General features: G+C 39.7%; 1 protein-coding gene across 1 annotated transcript in view; it reads left to right on the top strand.

Moving 5' to 3' along the window:
- Positions 1-15,730, top strand: part of LOC131149316 (DNA ligase 1) — a 62,188-nt gene that overhangs the window by 45,133 nt on the left and 1,325 nt on the right. Inside the window, exons 9-14 of the mRNA XM_058099664.1 lie at positions 1,071-1,183; positions 1,738-1,839; positions 1,931-1,992; positions 2,168-2,239; positions 2,347-2,420; positions 2,534-2,590. Coding sequence (XP_057955647.1) covers positions 1,071-1,183; positions 1,738-1,839; positions 1,931-1,992; positions 2,168-2,239; positions 2,347-2,420; positions 2,534-2,590 — 480 coding nt within the window. The remainder of the gene's footprint in view (positions 1-1,070; positions 1,184-1,737; positions 1,840-1,930; positions 1,993-2,167; positions 2,240-2,346; positions 2,421-2,533; positions 2,591-15,730) is intronic.

The raw sequence follows: 15,730 nt of genomic DNA, 5'->3' as shown, positions 1-15,730 counted from the left end.
GTGGAGGATTTCAATATATTTGTTGTTGATATTTGTGTGTAAGTTGAAAATGGCCAATGTAAAATTACAAGTTGAATGGCTCATGGACATATATTCCCTGCTCTTGTTGCACCATTGGAAAATTTGATGTCAAGTTTTCTCTAACAAAGAGTGTGATGGAGGATCGTTGTGGATAATTCTAGAAAATCATAGTACATTTGAGGATTTAAAAATTAGGTATTTCGTATTAGTTTGGGGTATTTGTTTATGTCAATCATTTTTAATTACTTTGGGCTCATTGTGTGCTAATTCCCTTACTAGATCCATGATAGCCCCACCTTAAGTCTCATCTATGATCCATCTTACTAAAGAGGCTTCCTAATTTTAAATATATTGCTCTATGAAGCCTCACTGAAGCTCTTTCATTCCTAAGATCCTGCAACGTTCTTTTCTTTCCTGCAATTTCAAATCCTGTAATTAAAAGAATATTCAGCCCCTGAAAGCAAGTGTTTGTTCCTCCTTTTTTTTATTTTGGGGGGGGGGTGGGGAGGGGGGGGGTGGTTTCTGTGCTAGGTGTCCTAAGGGCAGTCAATTTATGATTGGAACTTTCTGTTATTTTTTAGTGGCTTCTTCCATAATTGATTTTTTTTTTTCAAATAAAAAATATTGTGTTGTTTCCTTTTTAGGTGCAATATGTATGTTCTTGTACTGAATGATTGTCTACTTATTAGAATGGTGGTGGTTTGACTAAACTTTACTATCTCAATTAGGGCAGTTCCTACCAAAGTAGCACTGGAAGTCTCAGCTTCATAGTTTATATAGAACACAGCCACCATTAATACATTTTCTTAACTATTTCAATTAGGGCAGTTCCTACCAAAACAAAAAATTTAACATATGATAGCATTGAAAGTCTCAGCTTCGTAGTTCATATGGAACTTACAACCATCAATAATACCTTTTTGTCAGCAGAATATTTGATATCTGTATTTGCTGAGATATTAACTGTTTCATTGAGCATAGATTTTTTAATGTGTGTCTAAGTTGGAAAATGATAATATTATTTACTACAGGCTTGTGGTTTTGTGTAGCATCTTTACGACATGTTTGAGGAAGAACCTGGATTTTTTCAGTTTGCAACTGCAATAACATCAAATGATCTTGAGGAAATACAAAAATTTCTTGAAACTGCTGTTGATTCAAGGTATCTCTTGCATTAAGTGTTCAATTTCCTTGTGGACATGGGCTTGAAACAGAGTTTCTTTAGTGCACTTTTACTGTGAAGAGGTTCATAGCTAAGATCTTCAATTCCACAGTTGAATGGTGAAAGTGGAAGGGACATAGGGATCTTATAGAACTCCTGTCTTAAAGCTGACAGAGTTGCTATGTGCTCCAAGCTTGGCTTGCTGTCATGCTTAATGTGAGAGGCTAAAGGAACAAGGGCATCTGTTTTGTATATTTTTTGTTTGGAAATAAGCGATACGAGTTGGATGACTATTTGCTTCTATTTTGTAAACTGGTTTGCGTTATTATATTTTCCCTGTTGAAGAATGTTGTTATTTAGAGAAGAAAAGTTGTTCTCAGGGTTTCAAGAAATGAGTCGTCAAGCTTGCTTTAGTTTCGTGTAGTGTAATATTGATTACTGCTAAGCAGAAAGACCTTTTTTCCCCTTCAAAAATGAATACTCTTGTAGTTGTGTTTGTCATTTTCTTTGTTAAATTGTTGTGTTTTTTGTTGTTAATTTATGTTAATTGGCAGTTGTGAAGGATTGATTATCAAAACATTGAACAAAGATGCTACTTATGAGCCTTCGAAGCGCTCTCTTAACTGGTTAAAACTCAAGAAAGATTACATGGAGAGGTAAAGGGTGAACTACATTATTTTTTGTTGGAACTTTTTTATTTTACTTAATGAACTGCTGCTTAAGTGGCTGGTTGGATGTGCTCTGCAGTATCGGGGACTCACTTGATTTGGTACCCATTGCTGCTTTCCATGGTCGTGGAAAACGCACAGGTAACTGATGCCAAAACAGCATGAAACACTATTCAAGTGATAACTACCTGTAAATGATGTTGTTTATTCTTTTAGATGTGTCTGCAGCCTAATTCATTCTTGGATTTGACTTCTATCCCATCTCACCTTCAGTTCTGAAATGTGTTGTTGAAGTGTAGTTTATTTTTCCATCTAGGTGTTTATGGGGCCTTTCTCCTTGCTTGCTATGACAGCAACAATGAAGAATTTCAGAGCATTTGTAAAATAGGCAAGTGTTTCCTTGCCTGTCGCTTTTATTAATGGACTTTACTCATTTTTCCTTCAGAAAGTGGTAATTTTCATGTAGCATCGGAACTATTTATTTATGCTGGACAGGCACTGGATTTTCGGAAGCTATGCTTGAAGAGCGTTCTGCTAGTCTTCGTTCTAAAGTGATTCCCATGCCAAAGGTTCTCTTTTTTCTTCTTATGGACTTGCTGGAGATGGTGTATGGAGAATTGTGTATATGAGGATTCTCCATTAGATTTTACATGCTAATTTTAACATTTCTTGTCATTTTCAGCCATACTATCGGTTTGCAGATACAATCAATCCAGATGTGTGGTTTGAACCTTCTGAGGTAAAAGTATTGTGTGAATGGACGAATGGTTTGGCCTTTGAGTTCTGTATGTTATATATAAACTTTACAAGAATGCTATACATGGAAAGTAAATAAGTTCTAGCATGATTCTAGCTCTATACATGTAAACTATAATCTGTCAAGCCCTATACATGCAAACTAAATATATGCTAACTGTACAAAATAATGAATAGAGAAATAAGGAAATAATTGTGGGTTGAAATAAGGAAAGAAATCTTTTGCGGTTTGCTGTTCCGTTGACAGCCCCCCTAAAATTGATGCAAGTTGATCAAGAAGCATCAATTTGCTACTTAGGAAGCAATGTCGATGACGAGTGAGAGCCTTGGTGAAGATATCGGCAATTTGTAATTCAGTGGAAATATGTGGAAGAGTGATAACACGAGCTTCAAACCCTTCACGAATAGAGTGACAATCGACTCCAATATGCTTCGTGCGCTCATGATAGATAGGATTGGTTGTGACCTGGATAGCACTCGTATTATCGGCATGTAGAGGAGTAGGATCGGTCTTAGAAAAATCTAGCTCAGCAAGAAAACTTCGAAACCAAATAATTTCGAAACAAGCAAGAGACCTCGCCCGGTTTTTAGATTCCATTGATGACTTAGAAACTCTGTCTTGCTTCTTACTCTTCCAAGAGATCAATGCATCACCTAAGAACACACACCAACCAGTGATGGAGCAACGTGTATCTGTACAACCAGCCTAATCAGCATCGGTATAAGCAACAAGGCGAGTAGAAGTGCCTGCAAAGAAGAATAAACCACAGGCAGTAGTGCCCTAAACATAGCGTATGATCCTACAGACAGCAGCCAAATAAAGATGACGAGGAGTCTGAAGAAACTGACTGACTTGTTGTACAACAAAAGAAATGTCCGGTCTTGTAATGGTGAGATAGACAAGACTACCTACCAATTTCCAATATAAACTAGGATCAGCAACTAAATCACCCTCCTCTTTGAGAAGCTTGACATTTAATTCCATGGGAGTATCAACAAAAGTACCCTCCTGAAGGCCAGTTGTAGCCACCAAGTCACTAGCATACTTATGTTGATTGAATGAAATACTAGAGGGACTACGATTCACCTCAAGACCAAGAAAATATGTGAGAGACCCAAGATCTTTCATATGAAAGGACTCTGAGAGACGAGTCTTGAGCTGAGCAAATAAAGCAGAATCGGAATCAATAATCACAATATCGTCAACATAAACCAAAAGAACAACAATACTCATGTCTGATTTATGAAGAAACAATGAAGTGTCATACTTGCTCTGCTTGAATGAAAATTATAATAAAGTGGTGCGGAATTTATCAAACTAGACCCTCGGAGCTTGTTTGAGACCATAAAGAGAGCAATGAAGCTTACACACATGTGAAGTCGGAGAGGGAAACACGCCCGGGGGTGGCTTCATATAAATACACTTTTTAAGATCCCCATGAAGGAAAACATTTTTGACATCCATTTGATGTAGTGGCCAATCACTGGAAGCAGCAATGTCCAGAATCGTATGAACAATACTCATCTTAGCCACAGGAGCAAAGGTTTCTTCATAATTGACATCATATTCCTGATTATTCCCAAGTACCACAAGGTGAGCTTTGTAACAATCCAAACTTCCATCAGATCGGACCTTGAATGAGTAAACCCATTTACAACCCAGAGGAACAATGGTGGGAGGACAAGGCTCAATGTCCCAAGTGTGATTGGCCTCTAGAGTGGCAATTTCATCCCGCATAGCTTGTCGCCAACAATCATGCTTGGCAGCGTGTGAGTAGGATGTGGGAATATTTAAATTGGACAATGCAGCAGTAAGAACTGAAATAGAATTGACAGAATTGGAAGAGGGAAACCCATACCTATCCGGGGGTACAGACACTCAAGAAGAGCGACGTACCAAAGGCTTTGGAGGTGCTGCAACTAACTGAATCTGGAGTGTGGTAGGATTAGATATCGGATGAGCCACTAGAAGAGACTTTGGGTGGGGGCGTCATTTATACACAATACCTGGTTTAAAACGAGAACTGACTTGATGAGGATCCGAGAATTGCTCCTTAAAGGAGGGGAGAATCACAATAAAAGGGCGGGTATAGAGGACACAAGAAAGAAATGTTGATTTTCAAAGTAACATTTCTACAAATGCGTGTACGATGTAATGTAGGATCATAGCAAACAAATCCCTTTTGACACACATTATATCCCAAGAATACACATTGAACAAATTGAGCAGATAATTTATGTCGCTCATGAGGAGGTAAATGAACAAAACATACACAACCAACGGTACCATAGTAGTCAAAAGCGTGCCTAGGCGTGAGGTGCATAGAGGCGACAAGACCAGTGCCTCATCACTACAGAGGTGAGGTGACTTGCAAGAGGCGCAGGTAGGTGCACTGAAGCGCACTGATTCTTTAGGTGCAGTGAGTTGTGCCTTGAAATTTTTTGAAGCTTTTAAGAAATAAAACGTAGCCAAAACTAGCCCTAGCCCTAGCCCTTCGTCTTCGACCCTTCAAACCGGCACGAAACCAGCAAGAGAAGTTTGTATTTGACCAATCGATCCTTCGAAGCAGTACGAAACCAGAAGGAGCCCTTCGTCTTCAATCATTCGAAGTTCTAACCAGCATGAGGCTTTCGTCTTCGACCCTTTGAACTAGCATGAGCTCTTCATCTTCGTGCTTTCAAACTTGCAGGAGCCCTTTGTCGTCGAGGTTCGAGCCTTTGTGAGTCATCAGGTTGCTTCGATTTTCAAACTAGTAAGTCATGTCATCTTCTTCTTCTTCTTCTTCTTTCGAACCACTAGGAGCCCTTCGTTGTCGAGGTTCAGGCTGCTTCAATTTTCAAACTAGTAAGTCATCTTGTCTTCTTCTTCTGCTGCCTCCTGCCGGCTGCTTCTTTTTATAATATGAACTTGCATTAATCCTCTAAGTTAATAGAATGTAATGTGTAATTAATTATGTAGGTTAATGCAAATTTATACTTTATAATTAATTTATAACATTTTTTTACTAAATTTTGCTGCTGTTTTATAATTTGTTTGGAAATGCAGGGTACAAACTATACATTTTTCTAAAATATATTAATATGTAACATTTTTTTACTGAATCTACTGTTTTATTGTACTCTTTTTCTTTTGATATTGAAGATGCTTTTGGACCTTCAACTGGCAATTTTATTTCATTTCTAATTTGAAGCTTGAAATCTTGCATGCGTAATTACTTATGTTGAACTATGTTTGTTTCACTTGGAACTTGGTACTTGTTACTTGGTTGTCATAATTACTATTGAATATTTTGGCATTTTAAATTCTAATATAACTATTGATGTGTTTTTATATCAATTACCCACCAGATAGGCATTGTACACAATTTTAATAATTTCGTGCCTCACCTTCGTGAGGCATGTGCCTTTGTGTCGCGCTTCGTGCCTAGGCTCCAAGTACCCTGTGCACCTTGGTGCGCTTTGCGCCTTTGACTACTATGAAAGGTACAAAGGTTATTGTAACTAGACTGCTTAGCGAATAAGTAGAAATAGGGAGACTCAATGAGTAGGAATTGAGAAGGTAAACAATTAAACAAGTAAGTAGTAGTTTTTTTTTTTAGCACAATTCGACTATTAACCCCAGAACCCTAGCTCTCGTGACGACTACGGCGGGACCCCCAGCCCTCGTGACGACGGCGACTCAGTGCCGTTCGGGGTTTTGCAGAGGAGACTCAAACGGCGGTTTGTGCCGTCTTCCGGGATTTGCAGAGGAGAAAGCTCTCGCGACGATGGTGTCGAGACGATAGCGAGTTTCGGGAAGTGAGGGAGCCGTTTCGGGGATTTGCAGAGGAGAATCAGACGGCGGTCTGTGGAGTTTCCGAGACTTGCAGAGGAGAGTTTCTCTCGACGATGGGGCAAGACGATGGAGAGTTCGGGAACTCTAGATCTCTCGACGAAGGCGGCGGGACCCCCAGCCCTCGTTGGTGCTGTTTGGGGTTTCGTAGAGGAGACTGAGAGGGCTGTCTGTGCCGTTTCTGGGATTTGCAAAGGAGAAGCTCTCACGACGACGGTGAGTTTGGGAACGTGAGGGAATTCAAAACCAAGGGAAGGTCGACGGAACTCTGCCTCTCTCCCGCTCCACATCCCCAGCCTCCTCCTGTTGTGCGCGTTTCGCCAGAGAGAAGAGCCACCAGCTGCAACCACGGTTGCCCACTTCGTTGTCGGCCGGGTCTGCAGGACATTGAATTCGGCAAGCCATTCTTCTACCGGTACTCTGAAACATCCTTAATCAGGTATGTCTCTCTTCAATTTTCGTTGAAGTAAGACACCTACAGTCTAGGATTCGATGGCGACGCCTGCCGGCCCTTTGGGGGATCCTCCACCAGTGGGGTCTCTTTCGAAAGGTGGTTCAGGACCTTTGTCGTATGCCCATATAGTATCATGTTCTCATGCTGTTAAAATGTTGTCTTCCTCTCTCAAACTAGCCATGAGATATCCAGTTGATGTTGATGAAGATATTGGTTTTATATTCTCGGAGGCTGAGATGAACAAAGTGGCGGAAGATTTTAGGTTTGCATTGGTTCTGAAAATTTTGCGATCTAGACCTTCCATTGGTGTTATTCGTTTGAATATCATAAAGTCGTGGGGCCTTTTGGAGATCCCTTCTGTTAATTTCATGGATGATTTTCACGTACTGGTTCAGATGAAGAATGAACGAGATTTTCTTCATGGATGGTCTCGTGAAGGAAGGATTTTGGCTGGATTTCCGTTTCGTCTTTTTTGATGGACAAAAGATTTCAACCTAAAGCAGGAACCATCCTTGGCCCCTCAATGGTTATTTCTCCCTGGTCTTCCGATGCACATGTACAGACCTGATTGCTTACAAATTCTAGTCACGAGGTTTGGTCGATACCTGGGAACTAACAATGCTAAGCTTAATCGAACTAGGGCTACAGGTGCGAGAATGTGCGTGGAGGTAGATTTATTAGTAGATCAGGTGGATGCTTTCCCGACTGTTGTTTCTGCAAATATGAAAATTTGGCAGGAAGTGAGGTATGAAAAGCAAGGATTTTATTGTGAGAAATGTCATAGACAGGGGCATTCAAAGGTGGTATGCTGAGGGGGTGAAAGGAAATAAAAAATTAGGGATAGAAGTAAGGATACGAAATATGGTAGACAAGTAAATCGACAAGAAGTTTGGCGTGTGAAGAAATTGGATAAAGGGAAGGAAGTTCAGAGAGAATTGATAGATCCATGCATTATCGAAGAACCTGTAGAGGGGGCTCAGGCTCAAGAGGGTGCAACGACATCACAAATTTTGCCAGTGGTTGAGACAGTTCCGCAATGTGAGATGGAAGAAGGGGAGTTTGTTCTTGAAGATCCGAGGCCTGAAGTGGAGACTTTGCAGCGAAATATAATTTAGTATGAGATTGTGCAGAGGGAGGAGAGTGTTGAACCAGTCTTGGGTGCTCTTGACACTGATATTCTGATAGTGGAAGATGACATAGTAGTACGTGATCAGTTGATGACGTCTAGTAATATGGTTACAGAAATTTTGGAACAAAAGTGTACCTTCATGGCCAAGTGTGTCCCACATAATTGTGAATCGGATAGGGAGGTGGAGACAAATAATTTAGAGAAACTCCCTTTGGAAAAAGGCTTTTGTTCGGATGATGATTTACATGTTCCGATTGTTAATTTGAAGGATATTAAGGAGCAAAGTGAGAAGAAGTCTCAACGGGTTATTACCCGTCTAAAGAAACTTGATTTATGATTAGTACAATTCTAGTGTGGAACGTGCGGGGTTTAGGCACGTCGAAAAATCGCTTACATAAGTTAATGAAGAATTTTTCGCCTTCTATTTTGGTTCTTTCAGAGCCATTTTCTGATGAAAGTTTTATGTCACAATGGGCTGACTTTTTAAATTTTCCGAATTTTTGTGCGAATGCTTCAGTGGGGGGTAAAATTTGGATATTTTGGGAAGAGGAAGTGCACAACTTTGAGTTACAACATATGTCTGATCAAGTTATTTCGGGTATTTTTAGTTCTGCGAACCAGATTTTCTTGGCTTCCTTTGTTTATGCTAAATGTCGTCAAATTGATCGCCGGGAACTTTGGAATGATTTGGAGTTTGTAAAGAGGGATGATTTCCCTTGGTTAGTGGCGGGAGATTTTTTATATTATCCGTTCAGATTCGGAACGTATTGGTGTTCATATGAGGCTGTTATCGGCTATGGAGGAATTTAATAATTGCTTGGACAACTGTGGTCTTATGGATTTGGTTGGTACTGGCAACAACATGTCTTGGTGTAATGGCCATAGTGGTAATTCTTGGAGTTAGGCAAAATTGGATAGGGTGCTCTATAATTCGAATCTTCTTCAAGTTCTGCCAAATATTTATTTTGAGTATAGAAAGAGGAGGACTTAAGATCATAACCCATTGATTATTCGATTTCATAGAAATCTGCATCGGTATGGTCCTTCTCCCTTCAGGTATCAAAATATGTGGAGCATGCACCAGTCTTTTAAGTCTTGCGTGGAGGGGAAGCTTGGAGGGAGGAGTCTCATGGTTCGGGTTTAGTTAGACTTGCTGGTAAATTGAAACATATGAAAGTTGCAATTCGAAACTGGAACAAACATGTTTTTGGACATGTACAACAGAACATTAAAAAATTGGAGGAAAGTATGGAGGCTCTAGAGGCTCAGCTTCAGGAAGGGTATTCACTAGAAATGGAGGAAGATTTTTTCCTTACTAAACTCGAGTTGGAAGCATGGGAAAAGAGGGAGGAGATTCGTATTTCTCAGCTAGCCAAAAAAAAAATGGTTGGAGGCGGGGGATAACAATACAAAGTTCTTTCATGCATTTGTGAACCAAAGGAGGAAGAAGACTATGATTCATCATTGAAACTTCCAAATGGAGAAGTGTTGGATTCTATGGAAGCTGTTCATGAGGGTGCAGTAAGGTATTTTCGAACGTTCTTAACAGGTGTATGACCCAATCGAACAACTAACCTTGTTGATATAATATCTCCTATAGTTTCTGAAGAGGAGAATATTGATCTTTGTCGTGAACCGTCCAAGGTGGAGAAAAGGGATGCTATTCTTTCTATCCTGAGAAATAGTAGCCCAGGTTCGGATGGTTTTGGCTCGGCTTTTTTCCAGGATTGTTGGGATATTGTAAAAGAAGACATGATTGATGCAGCTAGAGATTTTTTTGCTGGGACCCCTCTTCCTAGATTTTGTTTTGCATCTTACATTGTTCTAATCCCAAAAGTTCAGAATCCTCAGAGTTTTGACAAGTTTAGGCCTATTAGTCTTTGTAGTGTTATCTACAAAATTTTTTCAAAAATTATTGTTACAAGGATGACAGGTTTATTGTCTACTTTGATTTTTCCGGACAGAGAGCTTTCATTCTTGGTAGAAGTATATTTGAAAATATTTCTTTGGCACAAGAAATGGTTCATTCTCTGCACAAGAAATCTAATGGTGGAAATGTAATGATCAAAGTGGACATGGCTAAGGCATATGATAGGGTTGATTGAGATTTTTTAAACTTGGTTCTGGAAAGCTTTGGTTTCTCACGAAGATTCTGTGGTTTAGTGGCGGAATGTGTTTCCTCTCCTTGGTTCTCCATTATGATGAATGACACTTATAAAGGGTTTTTTAAACCTTCTTGAGGGCTTCGCCAAGGAGATCCTTTATCTCCTTATCTATTTATTATTTTACAGGATGTTCTCTCTCGACTTCTAAAGAAAAATTTTATGGAGAATAAGATAGGGGCTTACTATCATCCTCATGGGGCGCCTTTGGTATCTCACCTTCTCTATCCGGATGACATTCTTATTTTTGCCAATGGCAAGAGAAGTTCCATTCGAATGCTTATTAAGATTTTGAAGAAGTATGTTGATTGGTCTGGTCAATTAATAAATAAAGAAAAGTCAAGTATTTTTTTGTCAAAGAGAATTGCTTTTGCTCGGAAGAGATCTCTGTTAAGGACGACTGGCTTTGCGGAAGGAGGTTTTCTTGCTACATATTTGGGTGTTCCTTTGGTTTCGGGTCGGCTTACGGCTCGTATTTTAGAGCCCCTAGTTGATAAATTGAGGAAAAAGATAGCGGGTTAGAAATTTAAGCTTTTATCTCAAGGGGGCCGCCTAATTTTAATTAAGCATGTATTATCATCAATGGCGGTTCATCAATTGGCGGTATTGGACATTCCTACTACTGTCTTCAAAAAGATAAATTCTATGTTATCAAAATTTTTTTGGAGTGGAGTAAATGACAAAAGGAAAAGGAATTGGTGTTCATGGTCTAATATATGTAAGCCTGTTTGTGAGGGTGGTTTGGGTGTTAGGGATTTGGAGGAGGTAAAAAAATCATTGCATATGAAGTTTGTGTGGAGATTGTTAACTATGGGTAATCTGTGGACTCAATTCTTTAAAGCCAAGTATCTGTATAAGAAACACCACTTGATAGAAATGAAATTAGAGAAAGGAACCAGATTTTGGAGATCGATTGTTCGTGTGATTCCTGAAGTTTTAGAGCATGTCCGTATCTGAATTAAAGAAGGGTCGGCTTCTTTTTGGTTTGATCGTTGGTTAGCCTCCGGACCCCTTTGTGCTAAGGTTCAGGAAATCAGTAACCATAAGCTTCAAACTCAAGATTGTTGGGATAGAGATGGGTGGAATGTTGATTTATTAGTGGATCTGCTGGGTGAAGATCAGGCTGAGGAAGTAATGAACTCTGCTATTTCTTGCAAGGAGGGTCCAGATACAGTAATTTGGGAACCTTTAATAGATGGGAAATTCACCACGACAAGTGCTTGGGAAATTATAAGGGAGCATAAAGAGGAATTCTCAGTTGCAAAATGGATCTGGCATCCTATGTTGCCAAAAAGGGTGTCAATTTGTATGTGGAAGTCTTGGTTCGCTTGTCTTCCGGTTGATACTCGTATTAAAGAAGTAGGTGTCTAGATGGCCTCTCGATGTGATTGTTGTTCAAATGCCAAGATTGAATCTCTAGACCATGTGTTTTGCACTGGATCTTTTGTTCAGGAGGTATGGAAAAAAGCAGCAGTGGCGTTGGGTGTTAGTTGTATGGCAACAAGTACTTGGAAAGGTAGAGTTAATGTTTGGTTTAGTTGTGCAAGACGGGCCTCACAGTTAGGCATTTTGGTAGGTCTTATACCTAGTCTCATCATTTGGAGACTTTGGACTCGTCGATGTAGAGTCAGGATGGAATCAATTCATGATTCAGTGAGAACTGTGTGGCTTGATATTAAATATTGGTTGAGATCCATTTCAGACAAGTTAAATAAATGTGCACTTGCTTCTTGCATGGATATTGCAGTCCTTCGTGCTTTGGATATTCAAGTAAAAAATGTGGGGGTTAGTCTTCCTCATGTAGTCAGATGGTGTAAACTTGGGATAGGTTGGGTTAAGCTGAATGTGGATGGGAGCTGTAGAGGTAACTCAGGGAATTGTGGTGGTGGAGGTGTGATAAGAGATGAAAAAGGTTTATTTAAAGCAGCTTTTTCCTCATTATTGGGTTATGGAACAAATAACATGGCTGAATTGAAGGCGATTATTTTAGGGATTAATCTGTGCAAAGATCTCGGATTTGATCAAGTGGAGATTGCATGTGACTTTACTTTGTTGGTTCAGTGGATAAATTCTGGGAAGTGCTCGGTTTGGAACTTATGGGAATTGTGGGAAGAACTTATGCTAGCATTAAAAGGCATATAGTTCAAAGTGGAACATGTTTACAGGAAGGCGAATAAAAGTGCAGATTTCTTTGCCAAACGAGGTGAATCTGGTATTTCTCGATCATATAGTTGCCAAGATGATATTCCTCAGCAAGTCAGAGGAATGATTCGATTGGACTTGGTGGGTTTTCCTTCTTTGCGCTCATGATGTTTTGTATTATTACTCTTTTAGTGGTTTAGTTTCTTAGTTTTTTGGATGCTGGTGTTTGATTTTTTGGTTTGGTTTATGTTGGTTAAGTTAGTTTTAGGGTCTTGGAATTTTGCTTTTATTGTTCCAAAGGCTCAAAATTGTAACCACGGTTTTCCTCCGCCATAAGTGAGGGGTTTTCTAATAAAGTTTAGGAGGTGCCGCCCTCTTTTTCGTTAAAAAAAAAAAAAAGTAGTAGCTTTTAGAGTCTCAACTCGGAACAAGGATGGAACAGAGGATTCTAGCAAGAGAGTACGTACCACATCTAGGAGATGACGATTTTTGCGTTCGGCTACTCCATTCTATTGGGGAGTAGCGGTACATGAACGTTGATAAATAATACCTTTAGGAGCCAAAAATACCTCAAATTCAGTAGATAGATATTCACCACCAGAATTCGTGCGTAATATCTTAATAGAAGCAAAAAATTGATTGTCAACATATACTAAAAACTTAGTGAAAGTATGAAAAACCTCATATTTAGAGCGAATAAAGTAGACCCAAGTAAATCTGCTATGATCATTAATGAAAGTCACATAGTATTTAAATTTTTCATGTGAACTAACCGGGGAAGGTCCCCAACCATCACTATGGATAAGATCAAAGCACTAAGAAGCTCTACTAGCATGCAAAGGGAAGGGAAGATTTTTGCTTTTACCAAGTTTACAAGAAGCACACACAAGAGATAAAGAAAAACATTCTTTGTTACCAAGTAAACCAGAGTTCAATACATGAGATAAGATCTGAGTATTGAGATGACCTAAACGACGATGTCACACCATACTAAGATTTGAAACATTATTACAAGAAAAAGACTTAATAGAAGAAACCGGAGAAAGTATTGGAACAATAAAAAGTAGTGGAAACAAGTGCCCCACTTTAGGTCCCTTCACGATCGGCTCCCCTGTTACTTGGTCCTGCACAACACAACCATCACCAGAAAAATTAACAGCACAATTGTTATCAACTAATTGACCAACAAAAATAAGATTCGTGGAAAGATAAGGAGCAAGAAACACATCAGTGAACTTAGAAGAGACATCTCTGACAACAGCTATTGGTAAAGAATTGCCATTGGCAGTCTGAATAGCAGATTGATTAGCATAGGGCCGAACATGACACAAGGTAGTGGGATTATACCTCATGTGATTAGAGGCACCTAAGTCCACATTCCAGAGTTTAGTAGAATTGTTACCTTGGAACCCCATTGCTGATAATGCTGAAATTAGTATCTGTTGTTCCATTTCGGGTGTCCAGTAATTCGCTATAGGAGGTGCAAGAACAGAGGAGTCACCTGAAGAAGAGCAGGGGCCGCAAAAGTCACTATGGGGGGTACAATAACGGAAGTCTGTAATGCTTGGGCTTGACGATTCTGCGGGTGTATACGACAGTCTTTGATAATGTGACCCTTCTTGCAATAAGAGCAGTATTTCTTGGAACAATTAGCAGCGATATGCCCAAATTCTTTGCAGCAAAAGCATTGAAAAGGTGTTAGAATGCGTAGGCGGTCCTCGTCGTTGAGCAGCATAAGCCACAGGGACAGGCCTTGAACTACCATGAGATTGTGCCAGAGTAGCTTGAGTACTAAGCCATTGTTCTTCACAAAGTAACTCACTAAAACAAGCATCAAGAGAAGGAATAGGAGAGCAATTCAGCAGAGAAGAGCGAACAGATTCATACTCCGGGGGGGGGGGGAGTTTCATAAAAAACTGATCACGACGACTAGTCTTGTGAAGACGTTGAATAATGGGAAGAGAGGCAACATGAACATCCGCAGGTAACCAGATCAGAATATTCGTTCCAAAGAGTCAGAAATGCTGAATAATAGTCTTGGATGGAGCGATTGTCATGTTGAAACATGGCAATCGCATGCTCTAACTGAAAATGATAGACACCGTTATCTTGATGATATACTGTTTTTAAATAAGTCCACATAGATTGAGTGGTGCGATAAGGTTGCAAGTTGGGGACAATATGTGGCTCAATCGAGCCAAGAAGCCAAGACATAATCTGAGCATCAGGCACAACGCATGAAGGACGAGCCACTGAATCCTTGGCATCAAGCAGGACCCATGAAGGATAAGCCGTTGAATCCTTGGATTGGTCAGGATTGGGTGCACAATCCGTGCCATCAATATGATCCCAAAGATCTTTTCCCTTGAGGAAAAGTTCAAATTGAGAAGCCCACGTAGAATAATTGTTGCCTGTAAACTTGGCACAGATAGGTGCGGAGTCCATGCTAAATAAAGGAGAAAATCGAGAGCCCAAAAGAAAACAGACTCTGCCGAAAGAAAAATAGTACCAGAAAATTGAGAAGTCCAAAAATAAATCAACACAGGTACAAATCAACCTGCCTGCATAAAAAAATAAATCTTGAACCAAGAAACCTGCTGTGCCGAGAATCACAAGGGCAGAGAAGCACCAGAACCAGCAACAGAAAGCTGTTCTGATCGACCTCCCTGCACTAAAATAAATTGCAAACCCAAAAATAAAATGCTGTGCCGAGAGTCACAAGGACAGAGAAGCATCGGAACAGCAACAGAAAGCTGTTCTGACAGCCACTCAGCCACAGAAATACCGAAAAAACAAAGAACCAAAAAATTCTAGAAGAGAGTAGACCCACAACAGCCACAGAAACGAGAGACACCTCCAAAACCGAGAAGAAAAAAAATCAAACTTCAAAGGAAAAAAAATTAGCAGTCAGCAGGCGCTGATACAAAGTCAAAGTATTGTGTGAATGGCCGAATGGTTTGGCCTTGAGTTCTGTATATATATATATATATATATAGACTTTACAAGAATGCTATACCTGGAAAGTAAATAAGTTCTAGCATGATTCTAGCCCTATACATGTAAACTATAACCTGTCAAGCCCTATACATGTAAACTAAATATATGCTAACTGTACAAAATAATGAATGGAGAAATAAGGAAAGAAATCTTTTGCTGTTTGCTGTTTGCTGTTGCGTTGACATAAATGCCTCCTGTTTTATTTTGCATTCTATCTTCAGTATTCCCCATATCATTTTTGTACATCATAAAATTATGGGTGGGGTCTTGCACCCAAACCTGAAGGTTTCAGGTTCAAGGGGTTTACCTGTTGATCTAGCTGGCTTGACATCTCAATTTTTGCAGTCACTGACTTACAGAACAATTTTATGCTATTGCTGAGATGCAAGAAAATGTGCTCTGATATC

Source organism: Malania oleifera, chromosome 2, assembly GCF_029873635.1.
Source record: "Malania oleifera isolate guangnan ecotype guangnan chromosome 2, ASM2987363v1, whole genome shotgun sequence".
NCBI lineage: Eukaryota > Viridiplantae > Streptophyta > Magnoliopsida > Santalales > Ximeniaceae > Malania > Malania oleifera.
Note: the sequence above shows the minus strand (reverse complement) of the source record. Positions and strands in the feature narration are given on the sequence as shown.